The 12,890-nt window shown below is 32.0% G+C and overlaps 2 protein-coding genes across 3 annotated transcripts; one reads left to right on the top strand and one right to left on the bottom strand.

Moving 5' to 3' along the window:
• Positions 1 to 1,678: 1,678 nt before the first annotated feature.
• Positions 1,679 to 5,181, bottom strand: LOC128155280 (mitochondrial import inner membrane translocase subunit Tim10 B-like). The gene is made up of 3 exons (XM_052816909.1): positions 5,021 to 5,181; positions 4,024 to 4,119; positions 1,679 to 3,220 (listed from the first exon to the last, which is right to left on the bottom strand). The coding sequence occupies exons 1-3, from the start codon at positions 5,048 to 5,050 to the stop codon at positions 3,065 to 3,067; spliced, it is 282 nt and encodes a 93-aa protein (XP_052672869.1). The 5' UTR covers positions 5,051 to 5,181; the 3' UTR covers positions 1,679 to 3,064.
• A 194-nt stretch (positions 5,182 to 5,375) lies between these two features.
• LOC128155279 (arfaptin-2-like) lies at positions 5,376 to 12,771 on the top strand. Of its 2 annotated transcripts, none has more exons than XM_052816908.1 (6): positions 5,376 to 5,495; positions 7,301 to 7,475; positions 8,716 to 9,132; positions 9,282 to 9,375; positions 9,808 to 9,982; positions 10,284 to 12,771. In XM_052816908.1, the coding sequence occupies exons 2-6, from the start codon at positions 7,304 to 7,306 to the stop codon at positions 10,434 to 10,436; spliced, it is 1,011 nt and encodes a 336-aa protein (XP_052672868.1). In that variant the 5' UTR covers positions 5,376 to 5,495; positions 7,301 to 7,303; the 3' UTR covers positions 10,437 to 12,771. The 2 variants fall into 2 exon arrangements, with proteins under 2 accessions (XP_052672868.1, XP_052672867.1); XM_052816907.1 differs by having other exon boundaries at positions 7,301 to 7,526.
• The last annotated feature ends 119 nt before the right edge of the window (positions 12,772 to 12,890 follow it).

Here is a 12,890-nt window from a genome sequence, read left to right as displayed (position 1 = left end):
AAGAATTAACAAGTGAATAATCAGTAACGCACAGAACCTAAAGGTTCTCCTAAAGGTATCTCAGCGAAATTAAGAAACCAGCACTCGATTGGAATGAAGTGAAATAGGTATAATACCGTATCGACAAATATTATCGCCTTGCAGAATGCGTACCACCTAAATCGTCACGTGATGGAAGTTGTGTATTCGCAGAGTTATGCCTTTAACTTCAATTTCACTGTTTGTTTCCTTATTTTTTTTTCAATTCAATTTTTTTACATGGTTCCATAAAAGTCTGTGTGTGTATGTGGGGGGAGGGGGGGGGGGGCTCCATCTTAATTCAATTTTTTGTATGTAAATTTTAGAAAAATCTTCGCGGGGCAAAAACGCCCCGTTTATCAATCGGTCGAAATCTACAGCGACCGAAGAAAAATCACGGACTGCACGAAATAATCACGATGATGCCAGACTCAAAGTCCTTAATTTAGGAGATGATTTGGTTGTTTCTTTTAGCCAACGTACTGATATACATTAACAGTAATTTAGTTCATTTTTCTAACTTTTTACAATCAATTTTATTATTTTTGTTATGAAAAAGATTTATACATGTATAAACAATGAAACCTCTTTGATGATTCATCCGGATTAAAGAATAGCGATCATTGCATAAAAAAAAATCATATTAAACCCACGTTGGTTTTTTTTTCTGCAAATTTCGCCACTTTCATATCCCGCATGAATGACCAAAGAAAGCATTTTTATTGTTTAAATTTATTGACACCTACATTTTTTATATTTTTTTTTTTTTAGATTTGATCGATATTCCTTCGTGTTTGCCTTAAAAATAGCTTTAAAAAATATAATTAAGTAAGAAAACTTTTCAAATATTTTACCTTTGAAACTTGAATATTTTTTATATCTTTATTCAGAGTTATTCTCCATAAAGAGATTAATACATTCTTTAAAAAATAGCTATAACTACAGGCACGTAGCATCGTTTTTGAAAGTGGGGGCCAAACCCATCCAAAAAATCTTGACAAGTAAAAAAAAAAAAAAAAAAAAGGGAAACTTAAAGTTTCCAAAAATCTTCAAAATCCTAATCCGTGGAAGGGGGGGGGGGGGGGGGGGGGGGGGGGCTCAACTATACTTCCAAAAAAAAATTCTTCCCTACCAAAATTTTTTCCCTCCAAATCATGAAATTCCTAATCCGTGGAGGGGGGGGGGGGGGTTACTTCAATTTTACTACTCGTTTCCTTATTTTCATATCAATTTTTTACTATTAAACTTCCAAAAAGTGTGGGGGGGGGGGGGGGGGGCAACTCCATTATAATTCATATTTTTATATGTAAATTTTAAAAAAATTGTTGCTGCGAGAAAAAGTGGGGGGGGGGGGGGGGGCAGGCCCCCCTGCCCCCCCTGATGCTACGTGCCTGAACTATATGTATCGAACCCTTTTACAGCAGATTACATGCACATTTAGATCAGCTTTAATATTGCTCTGATATTGCATAATAAAAAGAATTGAAACCTTTCCGCACAGTGGAGTATATAGAACTTGTAAATATTCTAGAAGAAAGAAATATAATATTGCTTTTTAAAATATTTTTAACATTTGATAAAAAAAACCAAACTACCAAACACGCATTAAAAATGGTTTTATATAAAACGACTAATTAACTGATAAATTTTATTAAATGATTTTTATACCGAACGTGTATACAGTAATATACATAATTTATGGGAAAAGTTTATATCATCGAATATCCTAAATCATGCGTGTTGCTGCTCTCTCTCTCTCTCTCTGTCTGTATCTATCATAAAAGCCCGTTATGTATCACGATAGAATGTTAATTAACATTTCTTTCTTAATTTCTTTCCTGAAATACTGAACCTTTAGACTGCATGGTTGGATTTTGCCATTCAATGAAATGTGAGGGAAGGAATATACACTACCCTTGCTACCGGTATGTGTGCATTTTGCTTTTTAACAACATAGCTTTCATTGGCGATAATATAGCTCCTGTTCATTCTTGAATATTTCAAGTTTAAACATAGTTCTAATTTAATGAAATCAAAATGAATCTCAAAATATCTATAACAAATTTTATGCGTCCAGAGTGTTACCTAGTTTTTTTGTTTTTTTAAATGGGTTCTATTCTCTGATCCCCTCCTTTCTTTCTCTCTCTCTCTCTCTCTCACATGCACGAAGGGTTAATGACCTCTAAATACATCCTCTTCCGCTATGAATTTGCCTTACTTTTCATTACATCAATGACTGCCAAAAGGAATAATTGAATATGCTATTGATTACATATACACATGTACGATAAATAATTATACATCATTGAGATGGTAATACATGTAATCTCTAATGGCACGCCTCATACTAGTATAAGGGACAAAGGGGAGAGAATCTTGGGTAGAACCAGGGTTTCTCACAAAGTTCTAAACCTGTTATGATCTTCACCTGGAAACACTTGTGCCCACTCCCTATCCTAAGGCAGTATGTGAAGTATGAGTTAAGATGGACAAAGGGAAAAATACTGTGGAATCATTAGAATTTGTGGTGGCTCAATTTTTTGTGGCATTCATGGGTATAGCCCTTCCCCAAGAATTTACATCCTCTATCAAAACAAACTTTGAAGGAGTTAGTTTTCCCTTTTACTGAAGCTGAAAACTGACACATCTATGAAATTACAGCCCCACAAATAAGCAAACAACCCAAAATCCACAAAAATTGGCCCCCACTAATTTAAATGATTCCACAGTATATATTGATCTGGACAACTTAATTTACACGTCTGCAATTACCAAAACCTTTGTCCTTGAAAGTTTGTTCAGGGTCACTGAACATTACATTCATTTATTTCATTTAAAATCATTCATGGAATCAAAATGTATAAATGTGATCTTGTTTTTCTAATTTCTATCCTACAATCATTAATGAACAGTTTTCAAAAACTGTCTTGAACCAGTACCAATCAACATACAAAGTAAAATACACTCATTCAGTTTTCATAACATTCAAGTAAAGTGAAAATTGTTCCGAGGTGAGTTAATGTACATAAGAGTGATGAAGTAAATATCAAGTTTTCTGGACAATTTCCGGTTGCGGTGGAACCTGTGCATTTTGCTCCTCTGCTATAGCCTTCATTCTAGCCTGCTGCTGTTCAAAAAATGATGACATCAGTCTTTGGTTAAAATTCATGTATCTCCCTACACAGGTGTCAATGCAGGATGACTACAAAGTAAGAATTACACATTTAATACCTTTCTCAATAAATGGACTTATGATAAGTTATGCTGGCTATATAATTCAGTATAAATAGCTTAGTTGTTACAATATATTTTTTTATCATACAATATAAGATTTGATTTTCTAAAATTAAATGTAAGTTATATGAAAAATCTGCATCTGGAAAAGGATTATTTTGTCCAATGGTATAGAAAATAAAGTATCTTAAATTTCATCTCCTAGTCCTAAAAGTAGATATTTGTTTTGTTTTGTTTTTATTCCTGAGTCTATATTCAAAACTCCACTTAGTACATTAAACCTTATCAAGAAAAGCAAACCAGTTAACCTATTGTAATGTTTATACATGTACATATAAACATGATAAATTACAGGCAAATAGTGTCTGCTTTGGCATATTGGATAATCATTATGAGGATCCCCATGGAATTGTGCAAAAATTTTAAGCAATCTATCCAATCTTTCAAGGTGAATAAACTGTATTTTATTGTATGAATTATTACAGTTCAACAAATCAGAATAGGGCAAGTTAAAACCGTTTGTTCGTGATGATATAGCATTTATTCCATCACTGGAGGATCATGAACCGTTTTACTAAAAAAATGAAACAGATTTCTGAATTGACATCTTACTAATTATAACGTACTGTAACTTGACTGACTGCCAATCAAAATATACAGTATTGCTTACTGAAAACCCACTTTCATGTTAAAAATTATCGCGATTCGCGAGGTACATGAGAGCCTTGTCATTAGGTACCGGTATTAACCAAACCTCATATGACATCTTACCTCTTCATCAGTGAGTTTATTCTGTCTGAACTTGGTAATGCATGTGCTGAAACACCTCTCTGTCATAATATTGTGGGATAACAACACATCCCTCAGCTGTACAGTAGAAGAAAAAAAAAATAAATCAATGGGGAAGTTAAATCATTAAAACCTTTTCAATAAAAGTTGCAAGTTTAGTTTTACTAAAATAGTAAATAATGGTCCATCTAACTAAGTTTAAAACAAGTCTAATGAGAAAAATTCCTTCAAATTTTCAGTGAATGTTATATACTGGTACACATGCAGCATTGTTAAATTCTGGATTTATTATAATGAGAAAAACCCCCCAAAACAAAACGAAGAATTTAATGAATTTATTACTTAATTAAATAAAGTACAGGGTAATTTAACAATGTTCCAAACCAATGGTTTATTCAAATAAAGATTTATAAATATGGTATGGAATAAATACAGTAATATCATAAGATCCTCTTAATATTCGGATAGATATGTATATAAGCTCAGTACTACCCCCTAATAGCACTATAGCTAGTAGAAAGTGAGTTTATCCTTTAGCTCAGTTGGTACAGCATTGGTTTTTAAACTGAAGGGTCCAGTTTCAGTTTTGAACTTTGTTCATATACTTTCATGATTGTCACAGCAACCATGGGTACTGTGAATTATTAAAACTTGACTGAATCTATTGGTTGAGTGTCCAGCTGTCATGTCATGTGTACATGACTCCTCTGACACCTGCATGCTGCCGGTGCAGCAGGTATAAACAATTAATTTTATGAAAATGCAAATTATGATCCCATAAATTGTCCATGTGACCATATATCAATATTAAACTACAATACATATTTGATTCGAATTAGATATTTCAAATATTAATTGAGTATCTCATAACCTTAAAAAAAAGCTGCCCATTGGAAGTTTAGTTTGTAGGTACATCATACATGTACATATTTCTTTTAATTAATTTTAATCAAAATTGACATTTTCATGTTTTACTTACCATAGTAACCTCTCTCTCAGTTCCTTGCATATTTGCAATGGAGATATAATTTAAGCGACCAAGGCACTGAATAACAAACACTGATGTGTATACTAGTTACTGCAGCCAACAGTTTTTGCAGAGGCAATTCAGTCCATCAACATGGTGTTTTATAAATTTTTGATACTTCGATTCCGAGGTAAAATCCCATTGTTTTATAAAACGTGAAAAGAACGATAATTTTGGATAAATTAAAACCGTTCCGACATTGCCTTTATCATAGAAATGGACGAATTTGATATAATCCTATTTATTTATGAAATGATTTTTTTAAAGTTAAGGACAACTCGGGAAGTTGATCATTTTTGCTTTGCATGTTAGGTATGTAATACGTCATCATCGACAAGGTGTCAGGACACACAGACAGACAGCAGATGATACACACATACATTGTTATATACTTCAATTTTTGGTAGTTTTTAAAGGCGTTCACTAGGTAAGCAATAGTTATGGGTGTATCCTATGTAGGAATTTTAAAATATGTGTTATGCAATGTTTCTTGCTTTCGCTTCAGCATGTCTCGAAAGTTGTATAGTTATAAGCTTCTGATTCCATGGTAATGATATAACCAGAGTCTTGCACAAGCCACCGGTTGGTGTTTAGAATACCAATTGGTGGTCACACTCCTCTGGTACCCATATTATACAAGCAACTACTATCTTAGTAAAAACTTACTAAATTGTCCTATCTTGCACAAATAATGTATCTTGTGATGTTGATATTTTAATGTACATGATCATGCATGATGGGCTTGGATGCTGAATCTGAGCCATATGAATGGGATGCTGGAGTAGGCAAAAGACTCGCATATCTAGATACCTATGGACCCTAACCAATTCAAAAGTGTATGGTTGGTGTAATTACATATATGAGAAACGGGTAGCTTAATTTAGACTCGTGCAATTTTCTGAATGTCAGGGTTACCCTAAGGTTTTGGAGCAGACAGTACAGCTAGTGCTTAGTTGGATATAGTCATGGAGCTGACTACATTTTGAAGTAAATACCTACTGGTCTTAAGCAATTTAGACTTAAATTAGTCTCAAATTGTTAATGTAACTTTAAATGTGAAACATATCTGTTTACTATTGATTCAGATACAGTCTTAGTACCTTGATTATCAAGAATGCTAAAAAAATTAATGTCATTGGTTATATAAATGTAATTGTATTATATTAAATGTGTACAATATTTAGCAGTAATTTCCTCTTAAAGGTTGGGTTGAATTTGATTAAGCAATTTTCTGAATATACCTCTTTGTTATTAACACATTATGACATATGTTTAAAATCAATGATGTACCGGTACTTGATTTAGTAGATTTGAAGCTGCATTCTGCTAAAAAAAACTGCTAAATAGAAAACACAGCAAAATGTAAGACATTATTAATCTATCATGTGATACCAGTATGTTGGATATTGCACTATAGTACATGTATATGTTTTCTTGTAACAGATCATATTATAGGGTATTTACTATTATCTTGATATGACATGGTGATGGTGACCTCTTAGATTGGTGATGCTTCATTCAAATGGGCTTTGAATCTTTGATTACCAGTGTTTATCATTAGGAATAAGTATGATAATTTGTTTGTGTTTAAGGAGGCCAACTTTAGTTTTCATTGCACATTCTAGTAAAACACTGGTGTATTTATACTTTATATGAAATATTTTCAATAGCATTTATAAAATTAAAACATTAGACAAAATACAAATAAAAATATTCAAATTTTTTAAGAAAAATTTTATTTTTAAACGATTTTTCCAATGCACGGTAGGTAAGCGTTGTCATTGTGCTTTTATGACGTTATGATAAAACCAAGACAATAGAATTTAGAAATTTTTAAATATAAGGTAGAAAATATAAATATTACTAATAACATATTACAATTTGAAAAAAAATGCTATCTTAGTATTTTTTAATCTGCTTTGAATTGCGCAAAATGACAATTTCCTATATATATTTCTATGGTAAATGTACCTGTATTTTGAGGTGGCCCCTAAAATGAACCAGATGGTCGATTTTCTTAAAACTTCACAAATGAAGTAGAGTTGGTGTAAATTATGTATGGTAAAAAAATTAAGAGTTTTGCTCTTGTAGTTTTTCGGCCAAAAAACCCCCAAGAGGTGTGACAATATATTTTATCACTTAATGGATATATGTTCATATTTTGTAAATTACACACAGAAATGATTTCATACGTTTGATTTATTAAATCTGTTGATTTATCATTTTTCATAGAGGATGGCAGATTCAAACACAGCCTATAATGGAGATTCAAAAGCAAATGACATGTTTGAACAGGATTTAAAGGATATCCTGAATGATGGACAAGACTTGACAGATGTTCACAATACTGTGCAGAGTGGGTCCCCGAACAAGATCATGACATCCTCATACCCGGGAGCATCCACTGGTAACTTTGGAGCACAATCTGGTCTCTCTCGCTCTCATACTATGCCTCCTGGTGTGTTTGCTTTTGAACTCTTTCTTGTTTTGAGATTTTATGAATAACCGTTTTTGATTTTTTTCTTTCACATATTTTTTGGTGCAGATGTACGTTTCATATTTTAATTATTTTTCTGACATAACTAAAGACAAATGTTGGTTACTATGCTATATTTTGGGAAACAGTTTGAATTGAATATTAATTTGAATTTGTTGAATATGTGTTAATCACCTGCACATATTCATGTAGTATTTATAACAAGTGTATGTATTAATCCCTTTTTTTTTTTAATCTTGTTCATTCCTTGCAATTAACTTGTTTTTTATCAATTTTAGATTGTACAGATGAATGTCATTTTACATTTTTATGTCACTCTGATTTTAACTTATAAGTATTTGCATTTTTTAAGTACTGTACAAAATAATTTAATTTTTTTTTAAAATTTGAACGAAGACTACGTATTTATACAATACCATTGTCATATAATATTTTGAACCCCGCGATATATTGAACCCGGGTTCAAAATATCGCTGTGAAATATTGAACCCCCTATAAAATATTGAACCCCGGGTTCAAAAGATTATGGCCGCGAAATTTTGAAACCCCCTCTAATTTTCATTGCTATTGGAGAGAGGGTTCAAAATATCGCGGCCATGATATTTTGAAACCGGGGTTCAATAGCAATAAAAATTACAGGCGGGGTCAATATATCGCGGCCATAATATATTGAACCTGGGGTTCAATATTTCATAAGGGGGCTCAGTATTTCGCAGCAATATATTGAACCCCGGTTCATAAATTAATATCGCAATAATATATTGATCCTAGGTTCAATATTTTGGGGTATCAAAATATTAAATGAGACCGGTATATACATCCCAGGTATTAAATATGTGATTCTAGTATCCTATACGGTAGAAAATTGTTGTTTGCATTTAAACCAACATCAAATTCTCTTTGTACAGTAAAATACGGTCTTAGCAAACACACTCATAATGAATTAACGCTGACAGCGAAGTGATTTCATTCCTGTAACTTTATTACATGTTGTAAACTTATTATATATAACAAATTACGCTGATAACAAAGCAAAATCGCCCATCTCTGGCACTTTGTTATAATTAAATGTGTTTACTGTATTTGTAGAAAGCAAAAAGCTTGCAGATTGGATTTTTAATTCGATTGATTTTATGATTATGTTTTGCAGCAAATAGCAACATTTCTCTGGCCTTACAAGGGGTTCCTCAAAACAATGGTGGAGACTTCATACCGAAGACAATGCAAGCTGCTCAGACAAAACTAGAAACCATTAAACACTGGAGTTTCAATACCTTCAAGTGTACCAAACAGCTAATTTCTGAAAAGTTTGGCAAAGGGTCCAAAACTGTGGACTTAGAACTAGAGACTCAAATTGAAACCCTGAAAGATATGCAGAGAAAGTATGCCAACATTTTGCGGTTGGCGCGGACACTAACAAGCCATTTTAGCCAGGTTGTGCAAACACAGAGAGCCTTGGGAGAGGCTTTTGCTGAACAGTCTCAGCGAAATCCAGAGCTACAGGAAGAATTCTCATACAACTGTGAGACACAAAGGAATTTGGTGAAAAATGGGGAAGTCCTATTGGGTAAGGAATCATCATTACTTTTCATTTTGAAAGATTTAACAACAAATCCCTGTTTGCTTTAGTACTTTATTTTGGTTTTGTTTTGTTTTTTAACATTGTACCTTGTTATAAGGTTTTACTAATAACTACCTTATGTTGTCTTACTACAGGTGCCATGAATTTCTTCACTTCAACCATAAATACTCTATGTAACAAGACAATGGAAGACACACTTCTCACAATTAAGAACTATGAGGCAGCCAGGTCAGTTATATGTACAAAGTATCATAAGTATTCAATATATGCACCTACCAAATTTTTTTTTGAAAATGTTGTAAAAAATCATAATCATTTACTTTTCTTCAAAGATATTTTGCCTTTGGGTAGACACTAGTGCATTATATTTTTTGTCAGAATGTGTAATGAGAAGTATTGATACTAAAAAATATTTCATTTATTTAGACCAGCAATCCTTGCTGATCTCTTTCTTACAGAATTTCGTATTCACTTTAAATTGATTTGATATGAATTCTAAGGTATAGTGAACAGTACACGATATAACCTTATTGCCCTTTTTTGGTCAAAGATGATTTATAATTGCACTGTAATTGATATCCATGCAGTACTGGCAGATATTCAATGCAAGAAAAAGAAATAATGGCATAAGAATAAATATTTTTTATTTGTGTCAAATAGGCTGGAGTATGATGCATATAGGAATGACATTGAAGCACTTCAGTTGGGACCAAGAGAGACCACCCCTGCCCACAAGTTAGAGGAAGCCCAGAAAAAGTTCGAGGATCATAAAACCAAATTTGAAAAGCTGAGGGGTGATGTTTCCATCAAACTGAAGTTCCTAGATGAAAATAGGGTAATTTTTCCATCTTATCCATGTAGTACTTGACTAAGTAAAGATTTTTTTTAATGTGAAAGTATATCTTGAGTAAATTATTTAGTTTGATGTTTTGTTTAATATGGGTATATTATGATCTTACATTGTATGGAGTATAAATATATACTTATACAAAATGTATTGTATTATATATACCGGTATTAGTTTTGCACATGTTGACTCTATAGCAAGGTATTTCTTCTTAAATTCATGTAATTAACTAATGTGTAAATCAGGAAAATCAATAAAACAATATCTGCATGCTTGGCATTATTTATAGGTGAAAGTGATGCACAAGCAACTACTGCTGTTCCATAATGCAACATCAGCCTATTTCACCGGGAATGCCACAGCATTGGATGCCACTCTGAAGCAGTTCAACATCAAACTCAAATCTGCCAACTCTTCTGCCCCTTCTTGGCTGGAGCATTGAAGTGGAGGAAAAACCATCATCTAGTCATACAAAATCTTGTGAAATTCAACTGTGTGTGAGAATTGAAAATATGACCAAGACTGAGGAATAAGAGTTGTTAGCTTGTTTCATCTTTAGTCCTTTGCATGTTATCAAACATAATATATTTATAGTCCCTCTCTTTTCTTTTCTAAAATGCTTTCAGCATTTGTTTGTTTGGTTTTTTTTATGGGTTTTTTATATGGTATATTATTTATTTTAGCATACATAGGTACCTTTGCTGTGACTTTTTTTTTCATGCGTTTGGATGTAAATTTGAAGGTATTATAAAACCATCATAACTTGTATGTCACTAACGTGTACATTCCTGTTTCGGGTGATATTTTATGTTTATAAATCTAGATTTAATGCTTAATACTGAAATGTTAATTGGTATCAACAAAATTGTTTACTTGTTGTACTGTTAATAGGGTATTTGATCATAGATTTAGAGTTTTAAATTGAGGAGTAGCATTTAGTATTGTAAGATCAGATTTGAATTATTGGTTGAAATGTACCTAGATTTTGGGAAAACTAGCTATGCAAAAAGTACATGTAGCTTATTATAAATTTTCTTACTGCTGTTATTGACACCTTTGTTGTTACGTTTAAGCTTTAATACTAGGTTCTTCCATAAAATAGCTTTCTTGATATTCCTGTAATTCTCTCTCAAATAAACTGAAACTAAGGCTGGCCAGCATGATTTTACCGCCAATTTACATTAATAAGATCTGTGCTTTTGTGCACATTGGTTGTGAATCAGTGTTATATTATAGCTTACGTACACATTTGTACATGAATTATCCACGTCTTATTTTACAAATGAGCTTGTAAATGTATAAACTGTGTTGACTGAGTTCCACATACAGCCTGACTACAATCAGTATCCACTTATTTAATGTCTATTTAAAACAGAGTATAATGAAAAGGAACTGGCGACTGAATTCAGATAGATCTACAGATGCATGTGTAGAGGTATATATTCTTACCCAGTTATTTATTTGGTATCTGTATAATGATCTCAGATACATGGAGTGACTATCGGCTGTGTATTTTTTTTGTTTTTGTGTTCTTTAATGTACAGATACTGTACATTATTGTCCCCTTATGTACATATGAGAAGTTGTTCAGCCTATGACTGATGGATGGAGATTGTTGCTGTTTTGTCCGAGTTGTTCATGATTCACTATTAAAAGCATTGTCTACAAAGTTAAAAGTCATTGTTGTGGAAGGTACATGTACCATATTCTGTAGATCTGTTGGAATGTCCTCTACTAAATTTAGTTGAACACACATTGTCCATATATATTTCATTTAACCTTGTGATTTATTTAACATAATATAGGTAGACTGATCGTAAGTCAAGATCATCAAAGTGATACTCAGGTCAGAAAGTCAAACGTCATCTAATATATTATGTATTTACTTTAAAGGTTGACCATGATCAGAAATGACCTCTTGATGTGTAATACTAGTATAAATTCTTCACCATTTTTTTGTTCATTTATTACATGTATTCAGTAATTTCTAAAAATGTAGATTTTAATTTATTGCATTTATATATACATCATAACATGGTTTATTTCATACCATTTGTCAAATGTGAAATATGAGGTAGACAGGTTTCAGAGATTGAATATTATAGATCAAGGGCAATTTTATTGTAGCTAGAAGCAAATGATTTGATCCAGCAGTAAACACATAACAGATGTAGTAAATTTAATCATTGTGAAATCAATTTGTGCAATCTCAATTTCATAAAATACTGAATTTCATCCTCAGTGCTTCTAATGACTAGACCTGTGTTGAGCGTTTTAAAGTTTTTAATTTGCTCTATATTGGAGAGAGAAAGAAATCAACAAAGCAATATTTTATTTGACTGATTTTGTAACATTGAATAAAAAGTTTTTCCGTGAAACACGTAAAAATATAGAAGGAAATCCATGTTTTGCAATATGCGTTCATTGTTATTAACTCCTCTTTTTTCAAGGCTATGTAACTTTCAGATGTAGTTATTATATTCATATTTTAAAAAATGCTATTCAAAGAACATATAATTCATGTAACATAGTTAAATAATTTTTCTTTATTTTAATGCTTGTATGTTTGTATCCATTTTATTACTTTCTCCATTGATTAATTAACAATTTCATGTTTCATTTGTCAACTGGTAATAAGTGCTTTGTTGTATTTCAGATACAATGAACCTGCAGTAATGTTAAGAAATTAAATAATACTTTACCTGCTCATTTATGTACACTATTTATTTGTACCATTAAATTTGAAGTGACATCTTGATAAAACCATTGAAAAATGACGTTTTCTTTTGATTTTATTTTTTGTGGTATTTAATTAGTAATTTAAGCACCAGCCCAGTTTATACTTGCAATGGAGGTTTAATGAATGTGAAGGGTTAACTTTCATGTGATAATACAT

This window comes from Crassostrea angulata, chromosome 7 (genome assembly GCF_025612915.1).
Source record: "Crassostrea angulata isolate pt1a10 chromosome 7, ASM2561291v2, whole genome shotgun sequence".
NCBI lineage: Eukaryota > Metazoa > Mollusca > Bivalvia > Ostreida > Ostreidae > Magallana > Magallana angulata.
Note: the sequence above shows the minus strand (reverse complement) of the source record. Positions and strands in the feature narration are given on the sequence as shown.